The sequence below is a fragment of the Schistocerca serialis genome, chromosome 7 (assembly GCF_023864345.2).
Source record: "Schistocerca serialis cubense isolate TAMUIC-IGC-003099 chromosome 7, iqSchSeri2.2, whole genome shotgun sequence".
In the NCBI taxonomy this organism is placed as follows: Eukaryota; Metazoa; Arthropoda; class Insecta; order Orthoptera; family Acrididae; genus Schistocerca; species Schistocerca serialis.
This window is the reverse complement of record NC_064644.1, coordinates 310,390,606-310,410,042: the sequence shown is the minus strand read 5'-3', so window position 1 is coordinate 310,410,042 and position 19,437 is coordinate 310,390,606. Positions and strand designations below refer to the sequence as shown.

At 41.1% G+C, this 19,437-nt stretch overlaps 1 protein-coding gene across 1 annotated transcript in view; it reads left to right on the top strand.

Moving 5' to 3' along the window:
• The window catches only part of LOC126413037 (A disintegrin and metalloproteinase with thrombospondin motifs 7-like), a 427,824-nt gene that overhangs the window by 344,507 nt on the left and 63,880 nt on the right, over nt 1-19,437 (top strand). Inside the window, exon 14 of the mRNA XM_050082931.1 lies at nt 5,928-6,048. Coding sequence (XP_049938888.1) covers nt 5,928-6,048 — 121 coding nt within the window. The remainder of the gene's footprint in view (nt 1-5,927; nt 6,049-19,437) is intronic.

The window sequence follows — 19,437 nt, the reverse complement described above, 5'->3', positions numbered from 1 at the left end:
GTAATCATAATCACATTTCATTGAACAACAAGGAAAGACGCTAATTCGCTCGTCCTCGATGTTCAAATGTCTCACTCCTTCCATCATGCATTACACTTCATCCATTCAACATACACATTCATTCGCGCCGCCGTTAAGAGACTCCTATATCCGAACACATAGCATCATTCAACAACCATCACTTGCTCTTATCTAATAACTCATCCATCATTTCACCCCTTTCTTTCTTTCAGCAGGAGACAGTTATTTTTTACAGTGCTAGCTAAATTGCGCCATCAACTTAACATCACCAATCGTGAAACATATCTTCAAATACGTAAACACTCTTTCTCCATTACACAGTGTTCCCGCTGAGGACATGACCTTCAGTATTACAGTTCTTAATCCAATAACCACCAAAACAAGTACTAAATGCTCAAACTAATCCCATTGCACTTGTAAGTAGGCTATTTAGGTTTTTATATTGGTATCACCATGTAGCGCTCTGTATGAAAATCACTGGCTGTGTTGTGTGCAGTCTGTGGCTAGTTGGCATTGTTGTAATATTCGCTGTTGTAGTGTTGGGCAGTTGGATGTGAACAGCGCGTAGCGTTGCGCAGTTGGAGGTGAGCCGCCAGCAGTGGTGGATGTCGGGAGTGAGATGGCGAAGTTTTGAGAGCGGATGATCTGGACGTGTGTCCATCAGAGAGAGTAAATTTGTAAGACTGGATGTCACGAACTGATATATATATATTATGATTTTTGAACACTATTAAGGTAAGTACGTTGTTTGTTCTCTATCAAAATCTTTCATTTGCTAACTATGCCTATCAGTAGTTAGTGCCTTCAGTAGTTAGAATCTTTTATTCAGCTGGCAGTTTGAAAATCAAATAACGTAAGGGGTTCCTTCAGAAGCTTCAGACATCCATTTTACCTGCCATCCGAGACTTTTATGGAGACGGAAGAGTTTACTTTCAACAAGATGGTGCCCTAGCCCACTACCAAAATCGTGTTAGGGCGTATCTCGACGAAAATCTACCAGGAAGATGGATAGGCTGTGGAGTACCCACCACGTTCCCCAGACCTAACTCCTCTGGAATTTTACCTGTGTGAAACACCACTAAAGGACGCCGTTTATCGACAAAGCCACGCACAACTTCGAGAATCCGTCATACATTCATGTGCAAATATCCAGCTGAACACGTTGCAGTCAGGAGTTCGTGCTGCAGTTCGGCGGCATCGTTTGAGTGTGGATGTTAATGGTGACCATTTCGAACACCTACAGTGATATCTTTAAGTTTGACTTTAAGCTACACTTTTACCAAAAATGAGACAACTCTGTCAATTAGTTTGTGAGTTATGGACTTTTAACAGTGGATACAATTTTTTGGACCCCTCTGTAGAGTGCAGTCCTTCCTTACTTCCCCGAGCAGCATAGGGCAGTCTGAGCGGATTTTTCAATATGACGACAATCTGGTCAGACTGTATGCGAGTCAACAAATAACTGGACAAAATTATTTGTAGAGGAGTTACAGGCCTGGATTTGAGTGAATATCTTGATGGGTGTGGTTGTGCTGCCAAGTGTAGTGCACTACTGGAGTTCAGAACCTGTCTTAGGTCAGCCTTACATATCGAAACCTATGACATACAAACGTTTCAAAAAGATATGTGAAACTATTCACATATTCTGATGTCAGGGGGGTGTCCTGTGTACTAAGTCAGCTGGACCGTAGACTGAGGTGGCGAATACAGAGGGTGGTGGTGCTGTCTATCTCTAGTTGTTTAAATAAAGACAGGTGTATGATTTTGAAAAGTTGACAATTAGGGAGCAGGATATTTTAGATGGATTATTATTTAGAGAAATTAAGAGTTGTTCGGTTCTACAGGCGTGGATGTTTTGAATTATTTAGGTGTGCTTCAGATGTCTGTAGGCTGTGCAGTGGCTTTTTTGACGGTTTACAATTAGCAAGCGTGTGTGTAGAGCCTTATACATGAGTTATGTAGGAGTAGTTTGCAGTTCTGTATGCTGTGGGGGCATGTCAGAGGGTGTGTTCTGTGATACATATACTCCATCCCTAAATAAATTGCTCCCAAATAAATAAAGTACACTCCTTCCTCCTTCCATCAGCCTAGTGCGGGCTGAGTCCTCTTACCACCGGCCCCCTAGGAAGTGGTGGTGGTGGTACGCTTCGTTTTCAGCAGTTTTCTTACATTGGTAGCGAAGACGCAAGTGAGGTTTGTTTACTGGGAGATTTAAAACTTGGCACCTGATCCTAGGAGGATGTGGTGGTCAGGTGGATGAGGTTAGTACAAGTGCGCTTTGTTTACGCGCAATTTTCTTAGGTTGGTAGCGAAAGCGCAAGTGAGGGTTCCTAGGAAGAGGTTGCGGTCTGGTCCTCTAAAAGTATTTGAAAGTAGGTAGTTGAACACCTTTGCAAATGTATATGAAATTGTAAATTGAATTATTTAATATGATTAAAATTGAAATCGAGTTAATTACTTAGGTAATTGATAGGTTAGATGCGCAATGTGGGTGTTAGATATTTACAGAAGACTATGTCCATTGCCTGTATGGAGGGCGCGATTGAGGGTGTGTAAAGTAAGTGGTCGGACGTGAGTGGTGCGGCGGCGCGGCGCGAGAGAGAGTGAATTAACTTAGCGAGGGGCCTTGTGACAGTCATGGTGGATTCAGCTGTTAAGCGAACTTTGGCGCCAAAAGTGTAGCACGGCGTTGTCGGTCGCACTAAGACACGTGTAGTGTGGCGAACGGTCGGCTTCGACAGGTTTGAACGTGCCCAGGAAATCAACTTTCGCGCCAAAAGTGTGGCAGGGCATTCTTTGTCGAACCACGTGCTGAGCGGAACGGCCGACATTTGTGTGTGATTCCACTCCCAGGCAAACAGTTTTGGCGGGAAACTTGCGGAGGCGACGAATACAGGTGGTGAACGGACAAGGGACCATTGTGACGTCAACCTCGGCAAGTTCCAGCGTGTCCAGCGAAAACATGTTTACGACATGGGAGCGATCAGCGGTCCAGCGGCAAGCGTGGTCCGGCCCCAGTGCACCACTTCACGTCACTGCCGTAGGCCACAGCCCGCATGCTGGCCAGCGGGACCAGGGTGTGGCGACGATTTGAACTAATTCAGTTGGAGTGCGGTCGTTGTGGCGACTGCATTGGGCATTGCTGTGATCTCGAAGATGTGTACTGATTGTGTTGGAGAACAAGGGATGACCGTACTGCTTGAAATAAAGACTTTAGTCCCTTTCCCTCTGCAAAATCAAAGGAAGTGACTTAGATTGCTATAAGTCCACTTTATTATTTGACGCGATTTTGATAGGTTAGCAGTGAAGAAAGATAAGTGACCGCAAAAGTTCGTATGTGTCATCGATTATGGTGTTGGTATTTGAACTTGTGATAGGTTTTTGTTATGGATGTAACGCAAATTACTTTCTCGTGGAGAAAATCGGACATCTTGAATAAATAATAATAATAAATGATAATAAATAATAAAAAATAGAAGTACAGTTTTCGAGACATTATCGTGTTGGAATTTGATTTTGGCGCGAATTTTCTAGTGGAGGTAGGCCAATAATAATAATAATAATAATAAATGATAATAAATGATAATGAATAATAATAAAGAAAAGTAAGGTTTTGCAGGCTATATCTTGTTGGAGTTCAAATTTGCAGCCAAAATTCAGATTTCCCGCCATTTTTTCTGGAGGTTAGGTTTGTGGACGTAGCACAATTGGCCTATTTTCCCTCCAAAATCCACCATGTTGGATGACGTCATGCTCTGTTGCCAAGTGTACATGCCGCCTTCTTGGATGACATCATCGCCGCCATCTTGAATGAATTTATCGGCGCCATCTTGAATGAATTTGGGAACAATGCAGAGTGACGTGACACGAAGGTTGCTCTACTACTCCGGTGGACAGTGGTTACCAGCAGGTAGACGATGAACAGTGACGGCTGAGAGCATCCTCCAAGACGTTTTCGCAAGTGCTAGAGATGCTTGCAGTTGGAACAGCGAGAACGCGGTATCAGTATGGACTGTATGAGGATTGTGAAGAAGTGCCCTCAAATAAAAGCGTGGCGATATCATATATGGCAGTGGACTCCATTGTGCCCCTGAGTGTTCAGTTATGTGGAACGTGTTCAAGCCGTGCACAGTTGGGTACCGAAACTCTACGGCATCTAAGTTTCGATAGTGAGTAAAACAGGAAGACAGTAGGAATGCTACCTAAAATGGAAGAATAATTAGCATGGAATCAGTTGCTTCATTTCAAGGTAGATGGAAAACATCACCTTCTGTCATTTCTGGTGCAGTACCTCGGAATACAGACAATAGAAACCCAGCCAACCGAGAGATTCTGTGTGATGAAATGATACAAAAGCAAGCTCCCTCAGGCATTAACTTACGTACTAATGTTTCTCTATTTAAAATAGAAGTCTGACTTCCTTTGCAATAAATTTAAAGTTATATGTGTAAACCACTACTGTTTCCGCCTCTAACGAAGCTAACATACTTTCACTATCAGTTGTGTCAATCTTGTTGGTAAATTTTGTAGTAATGTCGATAACTGTTCTAAGCTATTTAAAGCAATTTCCAAAATTGTCTTATTATAATTTTCGTCATTGTAATTTCTACCAAATCTGAGATTATGATATCTTAGTTAGCCATTACTCAACGTGTGTGAGAAGCTACTATAATTTCTGTCTTATTTCTGACTGGCCAATAGCTGTCGCCAGAGTAGTAAACAAACTGATTGCTGAGGAACATGTGTTTCGTTGTTTATCTTTTGCTACTTGTTTATGTCTATATTGGAAATGTGGAGCCACATCCTATTGAACTTTTAGTTGTTTGAAAGCATTTATCTCTCAGTAACCGTGGTAAACGACAGCGGGTAACCAGACATAATATCCGTGAAGTATAGTATTATTAATTTCCATAGGTAACGAAGTGTTTTGAGTTTGGGGAAGAACGTAGGGTCAATATAGGAGTCGATCAGTAAATCAAATCCACTGTATTGGTTCCGTTATGATTGAAACTCACATCATTTCTTAATTACTAGATTTAAATAACAAAAGTTCATACAAGAGGAGTTTAGGTCAACACATACACGATCCATTCTACTTTTAAACAATAGGTCGACCAAACCGTTTTGTTACAATTATAAGTTAATTTCGTGAGCACATAAACATATCTCTGTGACAATAGCTGATGACGATTTATCCCCATGCCCTCCCTATGTAACTTGGTCCCAACATCGGCTACAGTAACTCTCGTAAAATGAGCCAATTTCTGGCTAGTGTTTCATTGAGACTTGAGACACGTCACGTTATACCGCGTCTGATGAAAATTACATCGATATGTAGGAAGAAATTATCCATTACACATTCAGTCTGTAGGAAATATCAAGCATTTTCTACGTGCAGCAGCATTTTAGCTCGGACAGGAGGGTTCGATTTCACGTTTCAGCCATTGCCGTATGAACACCTGCTCAAAGAAAACAAAAAGGGTGTATGTAAAGAGTGGGAAAAAAGTACGATATATAGAGGAAAGCTACTGAATAGATAAGGAGGAGATAATAAGAGGGCATAGAATAATGATATGTGAACTAAACTGTTTCGCTAATCCGCGCACACAAGGCATCATTGAGCCATCGATCAGATGTTGCTCACAAATGCAGTTTGGTGTTAGGTAAATTGCAGATGGTTTCTTTTGTGGAACGAGTAGCAAAACAGCTGATGGACTCGGTAACATTTGACCTTAGTTTTTAGGTACACTGTTAACATCGTTTTCTCTCATCGTTATGGTTGCTTTAATGATCTGTATCCTACAAGTTACAGCAGCTCGTAAAGCCACACGCATAAATGTGGTGTCTAATGTGACAAATGCTACAGCGCTGGTTCTGTAGCCTGTTATTGGCTGTCTCCTGTGTAGCACGTGGGCTGCGACTGGGTGCTCGACTCCGATGCTGCCGACGATCCGTGCGGCGTCTGCAAGGGCAACGGGACCATGTGCCAAAAGGCCGACCACACATTCAGCCAGGCCTCGGGAAACGGTAAGTAAGCTACTGTTGTGCATACTCAGTCGCCATGCTCACAAGAAGGAGAACGTGACCGGACACTGAAACTCCTGTGCCCTCTATTAACAGGAGGGTAATTTTCAGCGGCATGTAGCAACTAATGTAGACTGTTGCTTGAAGCTTCTTGTCTTTCATCACTATCTGACGGAATTGATTGTTTTCTCCGTTATTATTACATTCGTATTTCTGCCGGAGTCAATAGCGACAGCATACGTGAAGAGCTCTTTGTAAGTTCTGTGACCCTGCGTTGCTAATAAAGAAGCTACAAAGGCTGGCACCGAACGACCAAACTTCACAAGTTCGCGTTACAAAACTGCCATAATTTCATGTCGCTCGCTACGCTCAAGGTAAAGATGTCTTGCATCGTCATTTTCTCCATAAAAACAAAAACGAATCTCTACGAAGTGCAGATGCTGGCGAAAACGGTAGTGATTGAATTTAAGTTTAGATACTAAATAAGCAAGGCTGAGAACGAGCTTGTGACTGGTGTTTCGTGGACTGAATCACCTTCGGGTAAATAATTAAATAGCTATTGCATCTGTGTATTTTTGTCAATTTCTGTTGAAATTCACAGCCTTCTGTCATGCCTCCTAACTAAAGACGTTTATAATCCGTACTTTGAGTTTCAGTACGAGTTATATTCCCTAACTGTAACAACGTCTTTGGTCAGGATAGGTTTTCTTTGGTCATGTGGCCAATAACGTCGTTACAGGTAATTCCATCATGTGATTCCATCCAAGCGAAAATAAAAAAGTTCGTTATCAGCGATTCCATGAATTTATGTACAATGCGATTTCTCATCTCGTTCACCTGAAGCTTTTCGGAGGTGTTAGAGCAGCAGTGATTCACTGAGTACAATAATTGTCATCATCGAGCAGAACTACCGGTTGATTCAAAAGGAAAGAACAGATTTCAGTTATTTCTTACAGACAAGCTTTAAAAGATAGAAACACATTGTGCATGTCTCCGGATAGAGGAAGGTTCATAGTTTTGACACAGCTGCGCTATTGTTTCTTTGTAGGAACGTGCGACTACGCTACAAGAGAAATCATCTTGGGTGTGTTGGAATTTGCGCAAAGTCAATCCACTGATCAAGTACAACGTGCTTTCCGCCGTCTATTCAGCAAGAAGCTGCCTCTCCACAACCAGATTTATTACTAGCATACAAAATTCCTGGAAGTTGTTTACATATGTAAAGGGAAGAGCACTGGTCGGCCACGCACATCTGATGAAACTGTCGAGCTTATCCGAGATGCGTTCAGACGGTGCCCTCTGAAGTCCACCAGATGGGCGGGGATCTGTTGATTCATGCGCGGAGAGAAATGGACTACCGTTTCGGCGTTACTCGAGCAAAGCATGTTGCTTATATTGAATATATAGTGTAGCATCAGTGTGAACATAAAACTTTGAATCTTCCTCTATCCTGTAATAAGCGCACTGTGTTGCTGTCTTTTATAGTGTGTCTGTAATAAACTATCGAAATCTGTTCATTCTTTTTGAATCACTGTGTGTAGTGTATCTAGTTCTGAGTAGTTCCATGGTCACGATGCCCGCTTTTGCTCGTAATTTGAATAGAGCAGTCGTACACAATCACGGAATGTAGAACAGGCTTACAACCAATTTATTAGTTTTAGAAACATCATTATGAGTATGGATTGCTTCGAGGTCCTGTATTATAACTGAAACCTAATTTTATTATTTAATTGAGCATTGTTGTCAGAGGGAATACCAGTTACTACCTTCAGCTGAAATAATTTCAGTACGTATGGCATGTTAAAACTGTTCCCAAGAATCCCTTGATCATGTCATTGTAAGTAAGTTTTCACTAGATGAGGAAGAAGCCCAATAATACAGAAGCATTCAATTTGGTCCACATTGCTGGGTTCGGTTTCATCTCTTGTGCATGGAAAATAAGCATAGAGTTACCGCCGCCATACGGAAGTTGGAAGCCCGTATTCTAAAACTAACAGTGCGTTCATTAGAGTGGAGTGCATTATTCCGATATTGTCTCTCAGCGCTTTGTGCTAATATATGATAATTTTGCTAACGCAGCTGTAGGTGACAAATCCGTAACAACAACTGGGAAAGGTGCCACTCGGTGTAACTACTAACCACTTTCTTCTTCTCCAATGAAATTGTCTAATTTAAGTGTCTTCAGGTTTCAGCTATATCACAACACTAGCTTTGCGCCCGCTGCTTCGTTCGCGTAGACTGTATGGACCGCAGAGATTTTTGTTTTCTTGTTTTTATTTAATCGAATTTTTTATTGTTCACAAATTGTAACATCTAAGCTTTTCACGCTAATTAAGGCCATTAGAAGCTTGATCTTTCCCAAATGCATTTAAGAGCAAAAAGGGATTTTGGAAGCTGGAGTCCAAGTTTTGTTAACAATGACTTTTGCGTTCTTGTAGAGTTATTTTCATAGCAACTTTCATCGCCTATAAAATTTTTCTTTTATCTAATCGAGAAATGAAATACCAGTTCTCATAAATTTAGCTTTAAAAATGTTTTAATGTAACTAAATATTTTTTTTAAATTTTCGACTCTTATTTCACCCCCTTAGGGGTTCAATTTCGAAAAACACTGAAACACACTTTTTTTTAATTTTTAACCGGGACACGTTCATAGGATCTGTCGACCTGGAAAATGCGTTGACAATGAAAATAGTGCAAGTTCTTCGAGCTTATGGGAAAAATAAGGGTAAGCTTTTAAGAGAGAAGGGCAATATACAATATGTACATGAGCCAAGAGGAAATAATAATAGTGGACACCAAGAACGAAGTGCTCGTATTGAAAAGGCCGTAAGGCAGAGATGTAGTCTTTCGCCCCCACTGTTCAATCTTAACATCGAAGATGCAATGAGGGAAATAAAAGAAAGGTTCAGGAGTGCAATTAAAATTCAAGGTGAAAGTGAAGAAGAATTACATGATCTGCTGAAGGGAATGAACAGTGTAATGAGTACATAATATGGACTGACAATAAATCGAATAAAGATGAAAGTAATGAAAAATAGCAAAAATGAAAATAGTGAGAAACTTAATTCAGGACTGGTGACCACGAAGTGCATGAAATTAAGGACTTCTGCTACCTAGGCAGCAAAATAGCCAATGACGGACGTACCAAGGAGGACATCTAAAGCGGGTTAGTACTGGCAAAAAGGGCGTTCTTGGCCAAGAGAAGTCTACTAGTATCAAACATAGGCCTTAATTTGAGGAAGAAGTTTCTGAGAATGTACGTTTGGAGCACGGCATTATATGGTAGTGAAACATGGACTGTGGGAAAACAGGAACAGAAGGAATCGAAGCATTTGAGATGTGATGCTACAGACGTATGTTGAAAATTAGGTGGACTGATAAGGTAAGGAACTAGGAGGTTCTGCTCAGAATCGGAGAGGAAAGGAATATGTGGAACACAATGACGGGAAGAAGGAGCAGAATGATAGGACATCTGTTGAGACATCAGGGAATGACTTCCATTGTACTAGAGGGAGCTGTAGAGAGCAAAAAATATAGACGAAGACAAAGATTAGAATATATCCAGCAAATAACTGAGGACTTAGGTTGCAAAAAAAGTCAAATATCAGTGTTCATAGATGTAGCTTCGAAAATACTTAAATAGTTCATTATTAATGATATATTTTCAAAAAAAGCTTTCACCCCCATAGCATTAAATTTCCAAAAATCCTGAAACACGTATTTATTTATTTATGACTGAGAAACCAAATACGAATTTTCGTAGTTCTAGCTTGAAAATTGTCTTAATGGCGACATTTTTTTAAAAAACCTTCATGCAGTATTTCACTCCCTTATGATTGGAATTTCGAAAAATGCTTGTTTGCCTTGAGGTTTGGGCTGGGCGATGATTAGTCAGTCAGTCAGGATATTGCCTTTTATCAAACGCTGTAATTTTCTTAAATTTTAGAGTATTATCTGAAGAAGCTTCAAATTGTTTCTTTACTCACGACAACTGCTTTCTTAAGGTATTTCTCATAACAGATACTCCCAAATTAAGACACTCAGGCGATTTGCTGCACTATAATTTTTTCAGTGCCACTGATTGCTGTAATGGGTTGGGTTGGTTGGGGAAGGAGACCAGACAGCGTGGTCTTCGGTCTCATCGGATTAGGGAAGGAAGTCGGCCGTGCCCTTTCAGAGGAACCATCCCGGCATTTGCCTGGAATGATTTAGGGAAATCACGGAAAACCTAAATCAGGATGGCCGGACGCGGGATTGAACCGTCGTCCTCCCGAATGCGAGTCCAGTGTCTAACCACTGCGCCAACTCGCTCGGTTTGCTGTAATGCTCGAACTGTTTTGTAAGATAACAAGATTTAACCAAAAAAAACGTAGATGTTTGTTAGTAAACGAAGCCAATTAAACTGTGCTGTACAACAATATATTTAATTGTTTTTCTCTTTCTGTCTTCTTTACTCTTCACTCAAAGGTAAATTTGCTCCAGAATGAAACGATAACGATCTGATATACATCTACGTCACACCATATAAAGAGTACAACTGCAATATTCCTTCAGTACTCTCGTCCTCATTTGTTCTGTTTCATTCGATTTATAAGATTTTCACGTCTCTTGAACCATTGGAAACCGACCTGACCGCTCTCTAATCTTCACCACATCACAGAGGGTACGTACAAGTGCGTAAGTTCTACACCGAAGTTGGAGTTAATAAAATCACAAAACTGACAGTATTATCAGTAAAAATTAATATACAGTTAACAGTTTAACTTTTATCGTATTTTAGTTTGTATTCTTTTACCGTAATTACCTTATAAGTATTATTATTAAACCTTTTGTTCTCCCTGCCACATAACGATCCGCTTGTATTATAACTTCCGACTCTAATAATATTACTTCATTCGAACACTCTTATTCTCTACTATTTTTTGGATCTTTCATCTAGTTACGGCCCTGAGATACAGTCTTAATTTTTTCCAATACGATGACTGTCACTTTTTATCGTCCTCGGATTACGTCGGATATCTTAATACACACTAAAGTGATGTTTTCGTAAAACTATTCAGTATGATCAGTAACACACACAGAACTGTCTCTTTAGTCAGCCGGTGTAGACGAGAGGTTCTAGGAGCTGCAATCTGGAACCGCGCGACTGCTACGGTCGCAGGTCTGAATCCTGTCTCGGACATGGATGTGTGTGATGTCATCAGGTTAATTAGGTTTAAGTAATTCTACGTTCTAGGGGACTGATGTTAAGTCCCATAGTGCTCAGAGCCATTTTCTTAGTCAAAACAGGGTTATATCGAAGTGGACAATTCTTGATACCCTTGTTAATTCTTAGTCCTTTTGAATTGATTAATTTCTTTTGGTTGTCCAGATCTTTTTATTCGAATCTTCTCTTTCTTTTAAATCCATAAAATTTCCGTTTTCTTACTTTTCCGTAGAGATTCTAATGCCTATAGACATTCTAGTTTTATCACTTTATTTTAATGCTGTAATTAAAGTTCAGTGAATATGTACCTCTTTTCTACATATATTTATGTGTGTGATACATTAGTTCATGTTATTGTCCTGAATTCAATTACTTCTCTGTCATCTTGAATAAATAAGGTTTACAATATTTTAATTTTTTGAAAAATCAATGCTTTGGAAGTCATTTTCTGTAATTGCTGTTCGGAGCCAAATTGCAACAACAGTAGAAACTATAATAAAAGAATAGAATTTAGTTTGCATCTCAGCTAAAATCGAATCTGTGTATCACACAGTTAAGTATTTCATGCAAAAAAAAAAAAAAAAAAAAAAAAAAAATCTGCATTAGCTATATCAGGCACTCCTTGCAACAAGAAACCCTACACCTCTGGCACATGCGATGACACACTTTAGTGCATCTTTGAGAAAAGGCAGCTTATGTCCGGATTAGTATTTCAGTTGCGTGATATTCCGTCTGAATTTGAGAGACCTGTTATTGTTCAGTACAAATGATAGTATAATGCTCACTTGAAGATTCATTAGAATGCGTACGCCGTCGAAGACGAGGTAACAGGAGGGCCATCAACGTCCAATTCAATACCTGGAAGAAGATAGTCATCAGAGAGAACACATACAAATGTACCAGTTGGCGACCACTTAGCAAGTCGTAGCTCACTGTGAGAACAGCGGAAGAAGTCCAGTAGTGAGACGTTCCGCAAGCATGCAGTGATAGTAAGTGGCCCGGAGCATCCGACCGTGGCGGAGATTCCCAGTTACCCTTCACACTGGATGCTGGGTGTGTCCCACAGGACAACGATCGCCGCGAGTGCCTCGATTGCGCCACGTATTTTACATTGGCGTCCACGAGCAGCAACAGCCTTTGTGAATTGACAATAATTCACGTGGACGAGCAGGCCACGGAAGCTGTAGCACTGAACATTTAATGCAATACTAGACGATCGTTGTCATGTTAAAAGGAAATACTTGTATACCTTGACGTACGGATATTGCATTGGCTCTTCATCTCTCCTCATGTATCGGATACGGTAAGTATATGTTATCTGGAGCACCATACATAGTACGCGATCCAAAACGAAGCGCCAGACCATTACACCAAGCGTTCAGTTGTCAAAAAACTGGAAAATGTTTGGGAGATGGTGAGAGAAGAGTCGAAGTCGTGTGACGTCATTGACTCGGAGACCCCCGAGGCGTATTTCACCCGCTTAGTTAAAATGATTTCTTTATTCGGACTTAGTCCTATTGGCATAATTCCTTCGAGAAATGATGCTTTTGTGTCTTAAATGTACTTGTCCAATGTTACTGACAATAAGTGCTTATACAGTTTAGCGTTAAGTATATGTTACTGATGACGATGAGAGAGCGAGATAGAGAGAGAGAGAGAGAGAGAGAAAGGAGGTAACGAAACCTGTTGACGATCCGTTGATCTCGCCTCTCAAATGGCACCAACGGAACTGCCGATCTTAACATCCCCAGATCAAGAGCAAGGTCCGGTCCTATTCCATCCGTCTGCTCAGACACGCGACATCTGTGTGACGTCAGGAGTTTACGTTGCGAAGGATATAAGCGGCCTATTATTAAATGTGACCTGTCATTGTTTTATTAGAGTAATCCGTGACGATGTAAACTACGCTGTTTATTCCAAATCTATCGTGCTATACGACGGTGTGGATTGTGTGGAACCGAGAGCACAGTTTAAATTGTCGATAAAGAAACTAGTAGCGATTATTTTTTTCCTGGCAGTTTTTTCTGTATTTTACAGAAATTTAAATGCAGAAGTTACATTATTGCGAGTGACACGATTAGTGATAATAATTAGAATGTTGATTCTCAAAATTATTTGGCTGTTTTTGTAATGTGGTAAGTTTGTTGAGCTGAGAATCTAAGGGCATAGCTCAAATGTACGTAAGTGAAATTAGTAATAACATTATTTAGCGTTTTTGTTTTTTTTACGAATATTTTGTTGTTTTTACGGAATGTGATGTCGTTGACGTGCTGCGTATATGAAACCAATCTTTCATAGAAGGGTCGTGTTGTTGTTACCGGTTGCTCGCTCTTATGATCAGGTCTGTCGTAATGGTTTAGTTGAATCTGTATTGCGATTTCAGTTTTTTACACATTTTCTTTGGGTTTATTCTGGAGGAATTTGTGTGTGTTATTTTTCGATTACGTCGTTGTTTTGTGAGTGGGTGTCTGGTACCCCTGTTTTCGTTGTAGTTACATAGGTCAAGCGATATATTTGAATTCAGTTGTTTTTTTCGGCTTATTTTAAGGGCATTCGAGAGTGCCATTTCTCGATTATGTTTTTCTTTTTTTTTCGGTGGGCGCAGTGTGTCTGGTGCAACTGTCTTCGTTTGGGTTACATAGATCCAGCATACGCTTGTGTATTTTTTTTAAATATTTTCTTCCCGTTTATTCTGGAGGAATTTGTGTATGTTACTTTCACATTATGTCGTCGTTTTGTGGGGTGTGTCTGATATCGTTTCCTTCATTAGAGTTATATAGATCAAATGAAAATTCCTATTCCAATAGCATGTGTTTTTTTTATATTGGTTTTTGGTAGGTGATTCATATATTTCACATATTTTTTATGTGTGTTTTCGACTGTAATTGTCTATCTTGTGGTAGCCATTTTGAAGAATGTAATCGGCCTGTTGTTAAATGTAATCTGTGTTAATCTCAGTAAATCGTCTAAACTATCCTCTTGACGAGAAATATAACGTCATGGATCAAAGCAAACGGGTGGAATTCTGGACCCTGTTTTATTGCCCACATGGCCTCATGCCACGAGATAGTCGGGAGAGGTTTGGAATTTAACACAGTACTTTGGCGCAAAGTTTGGTGATCAAAAAGCCATTACCTTTCATCTCCTCGGCGGCCAGTCACTAGAGATGAACATTTCGTCCACCACCTGAATTCGAACTGGTTCCCTCCGAGTATAGCGCCACCGCACAAGGGTGCGTTAGCAGCCTCACCTACAAACGTGACTTCTGGGCGACAGTTTTGCTCTCGTGCGTGGCATTTCACGTATACTCAGCCATCTCTACTGTTTAAAATGAAGCAAAACTCGTCAGAGTAAAACGTCTCCTTGTCAAACGCTAGTATATTTCGCGCCGAAGACAATGGAAAGATTGTGTCCTTGCTGCGCGTGACATTCCAGACACTGACGAGCGCGTGCAGCAGACAAACACACTTGAAGCTCTGCTCTGACGTTATGTCAACAATAGATAATTGTCGCCAAGGGGCTGAGATCAACCTCGAGTTCTCGTTTCCTCTTCCATTCCCTCCATATTCCTGCCCTTCGTGGCTACTCCCTTCTTCCCTCTCCATACAACGCCCCACGAATTACGGTTCAACCTCCCGTGCAGTGACAGCTACATATGTGGTTAATATTACCATGATGACTGAAATCTCAGTCTGCATTATTGATTGAAAAGTTAATAAAGTGTGGCGTCATTGCGTACAACAGTCGACCTCTACTTTAGAAACTTAAGTCAGGGCGAACCATCCTCGGCAGTACGGACGAATCTCGGGTTCCATTGAGCATAACAAACTGATCAGGAAAGGCTTTGCACCAACCTTGTGAATTGCATAGTTTGTGTTTTATTGATCAGAAACCTCCTTCTCAATCGCTACGTACAAAAAAATGGTTCAAATGGCTCTGAGCACTATGGGACTTAACAGCTGTGGTCATCAGTCCCCTAGAACTTAGAAGTACTTAAACCTAACTAACCTAAGGACATCACACACATCCATGCCCGAGGCAAGATTTGAACCTGCGACCATAGCAGTCGCGCGGTTCCGGACTGCGCGCCTAGAACCGCGAGACCACCGCGGCATCGCGCTACGTACAACCGAATGTACAGGGTGGTTACAATTAAACTTTTGCTAATTGAGAGTGCCTTCCAGGAAAAGTGATCGTAGGAAATGAATCTTTATGGAAACATTTGTAAGGACACGCGGAAAAGAAATAACCAACGAACCACTGAAATTAACACATTTTAATTTTCGCATGAGAGGGTAACATTTTTTACTTGTGTACCAAGTTTACATTCCAGGTTACAAACGTTGCCCAATACGACAACTATTTGCATGTGAAGTATGTATGGATACCATACCACAATTGTTCGCAGCACTTTTCGAACGATGGACCATGGAAAGTTCAGCCGTCGTGGAACAACTCTTGCACTGCTTGAAAATCGCACACTGCGTCCAGCATTCCCAGTCATCACAACAGTATCTTTAACAATTTCTGGCGCAACTGGTCGTCGGTACTCCCTGGAGCTGTTCGCAAATCTCCAGTTTATTCGAACATCCATGTCACGTTCTTCAACATCGGTGCGGAAAGAGGACCCCTCCGTATTCCTTTAACGATTCGATACTTGCGAAGGACAGCAGCGCTGTTGCTGTTGTTTCGCTCTGATCACCTCCTCCAGACCCATGTCGGCTGTCTGCAACTGTAATATATACTGATTCTTTTGTATTGCGAGGTGCCGGGGCTAGCAGTGTATTTAACACTAAATTCTTCTAGAATCTTCGTATGGAAATGATGCTCTAAGCCCCCACCACCTTTTTCTATCTCCGACTTTTGCTGTTGCATGTGGATTAAGAAGAAACGCGAACTGACTGTAATCGACCCTGGAAGTGGAGTAGAAAAAAAGTTTGGCACCTGCAATAATTTAATGTGATAGAAATTAATTAGATAAAGGAAAGTTTCATTAACGTAGTGAGAAATGAAAGGGTTGCTCTACCGATTAACAGAATGAAAGTTCTGTCCAAAATAACAATTTGATTTATTATGACTAAACTCAAAATAGTAAACAAAACACATGAAACATTTACAATACATCAAAATTGGATACTCAAATAAATGTAAAGGTGAGGTTGTCCATAAACTAGATTGTGATATTTATGACCAAGTGGTATGTGGAGCCACTTGCTTGAAACTCAAGTCTTAAGAGAAAACACCCAGCCAACCCAACATTAATTGCTGCTACAGTAGTGGCAACTCAGGCAATGAACATCCAAGACAGAACCACTTAAGAAAAGACGGGAACAGGCGTGCTCTGCTGAGCTCTGATTATCACAGAGCAAATTCCCTAATCTGCCGGTGCTGCAGACATACATTACCAAGCTGTCTTCTTAACTGCAAGGACACCATCTGGCGTACCGGAAGCGATGGCTGGTTGCTTCGACGTCCCGTCGTGGTGATGATAATGTCGCGAGTATAGCCCGAAACAAATTGTCCTGGTCTGGTTGTTCCAGACTAAAGACTTCCTATCAATACAAATGCGCCTCTGAGGGAGACGAAGAAGGCTCGCCACACAACCACTGACGGTACAGTGATTGATTTTAACAAGCGAAGTCACACAATAACTCTGATACAGTAAACTTTACCCAAAACTGCTCAAGACAGACAACATAGGCCGCTTGTATGCAAAACGCTCAATTGCCAACTGTACCCGGAAAGTTACGTTGAAGTCGAAACTTCAGCAACTTCGTCAAACAGTTACAATTAAATGAAAGTATATTAGAGAGCCAACGGAAGGCAGACTGTCCAGAGCAGCGAGAGCTCAGTCTTGTAACCTACCCCGATGGAAAGGCGAGAGCCGACTACCTCAAGAGCACCCGTACAAACCGAACACCGAACATTCCCGCCCCCACGACAGTTGCCGTGGTTAAACGTTCCAATCAGCAACTCGAAAAACCGGCGGAAAATTCCACTCTATTGCCGAAGCACTACCACTCCACCAATGGAGATTCTTGGGCCAATATCTGCGCCGATTTTGCTACGTCACGGAGCTATGCCCTGAGCAAGCCAATCAAAGTTACGATTTTGCAGAAAACGCGGGAATTTGCCCGCCATGACCGCCTGGGAACACAAGTCATTCCCACGCCTCGCTGGTAGCCCGCCATAAACTGTTTTCACTAAGTTTCTGCGAAGTAACGGAATCTCTAGTCCAGCCGCTCCTTCAGGCCCCTGTGGGCGTGTCGCTCCCGCTCTTATGACAATGTTGGCGTCTGGAAAGCATCCACTCGAATCCCTCACACCCATCGGCTTAACCCTTTCAAGCTCAGCAGAACCCGCCTGTCGCCGGACCACCCAGGTGACGAGAGACGCTGCGTGGGAATTCCGCGTGTGAAGGAATAGCAACTTTTCACCGCATGCAATTAGAGAGGAAAATCGAATTACTCAGAGTAAGATAGAAATATGAGAGGGGGCTCATGCCACCTCTCAGTATCATACAGAGTTGCGCTCTACCAAAACTACGGTTTGGTCGTTTTAGTACACTCCGTAAATGAAGTAGTAAATCGTAGAATTACCGTTAGTACTGGCAGCATTGGTAGAGAAAGAAACATAATTGAATGTGTGAGAGAGAAACTTGGATTCGACACTTCTTTGTTTTTTGTGAGACCTGAGTTTCTCCTGGCGTATACAACTTTCAAATAACTTCCGGGAATTCAGCCAGGTAACACTTTCAGCGACCGCCGATATTTCGGCGGTCGCTGAAAGTGTTACCTGGCTGAATGCCCGGAAGTTATTTGAAAGTTGTATACGCCAGGAGAAACTCAGGTCTCACATTGTTTACCTCTACGGGGAGGAAATGTATCGGTGTTTAAACTTCGTAGCTGTCGAAATTTGCATGTACGCCGCCTGTCCGTTTCAGTTTGCCTTGAAAATGGCGGGGTGTTCTCCCGCCGAAATATTGGCGGTCGCTGAAAGTGTTACCTGGCTGAATTCCCGGAAGTTATTTGAAAGTTTTCTTTGTTTTTTGTTTGTCTGTTTCGCACATAATTAGAATCACAAACCGTTCAGTTTTTGTCCATTATGTTTTATGTCCTTACAAAGCATGCACTGCATTTACAAGTAATTTATCAGTAATAAAACTTAGTTGATCACGTAGCTTCTGCTCTTTTATGTAACCAAAGCTTACTTTCGATGCAAGTACAGTTTAGATGCACAAACATTAAAAAAATCTATATAACTATTGTTATTTTGTACTTGACAGAATGTTCTTCATCTTCAAAGGCAAGAGTTTCCTGTTACTATTAATAAGTGCAAAAGTAGTTTATGAATAAAAGGAACATGTTTTATATAAGCTCGACGAAGTATTGAAGAGATGTTTTATATGTTTTTGTTTTGCTGTTCTTTTTTTAATTTACCCTTTTTTGAAGAAATTGCGTTTTCTAGCGCTATATGATAAATGTGTATTGCTTTTTTGTTTTCATTATAATATCCCTCCGTTTCACATTACAAATCAATAATTTCCGTATGAAACCTGAACTGAACTTCATCAATTTCAATTTTCCTATAAATTCTCTTTGTTCTTAAGCAACATACAGGAGGACAAGTGTGTACAATAATAATGTTCCGTAGGTTACACTGCGCGTTACATATCGTCAGACAGCTTCTAGACAGTTCATTGCTTCCGGATTCTAGGGGGTTTCGTAAGACACCGATCGCAAAGACAAAGAAAGCGTTTGGGATGAGGTAACGCCAGATAGGTTGGCAACACACCTAAAGTACAGGTACTAGGAGAACTACCGTAGCCTATGATTACTTATGGTAGTCTATGGTAGCCTGCGGTAGTTTTATAACTCTAGTTTCAACTCTGCGTCGGCATACCAGTATCAGCGCCTAACGGCAAGTCATGACACAAATAAATGAAGAGCACCAGTTTGTTTTTGTTCTACAATATTGTAGAACAAAAGCAAGCTGGTGCTCTTCATTTATTATAATGTTTTTCTACCAAGAACCGACGAAAGATTCTGTTAATATCATGAGACAAACACTACTAACAATGCAAATAGTGCAGTGCACAGTCTGAACATCATTCCTATAATGTTAGAAACCTATACAGGAAGTAATTCTCTGTCTACACTAGCTCAAGTGCCGAAAGTTTAACTA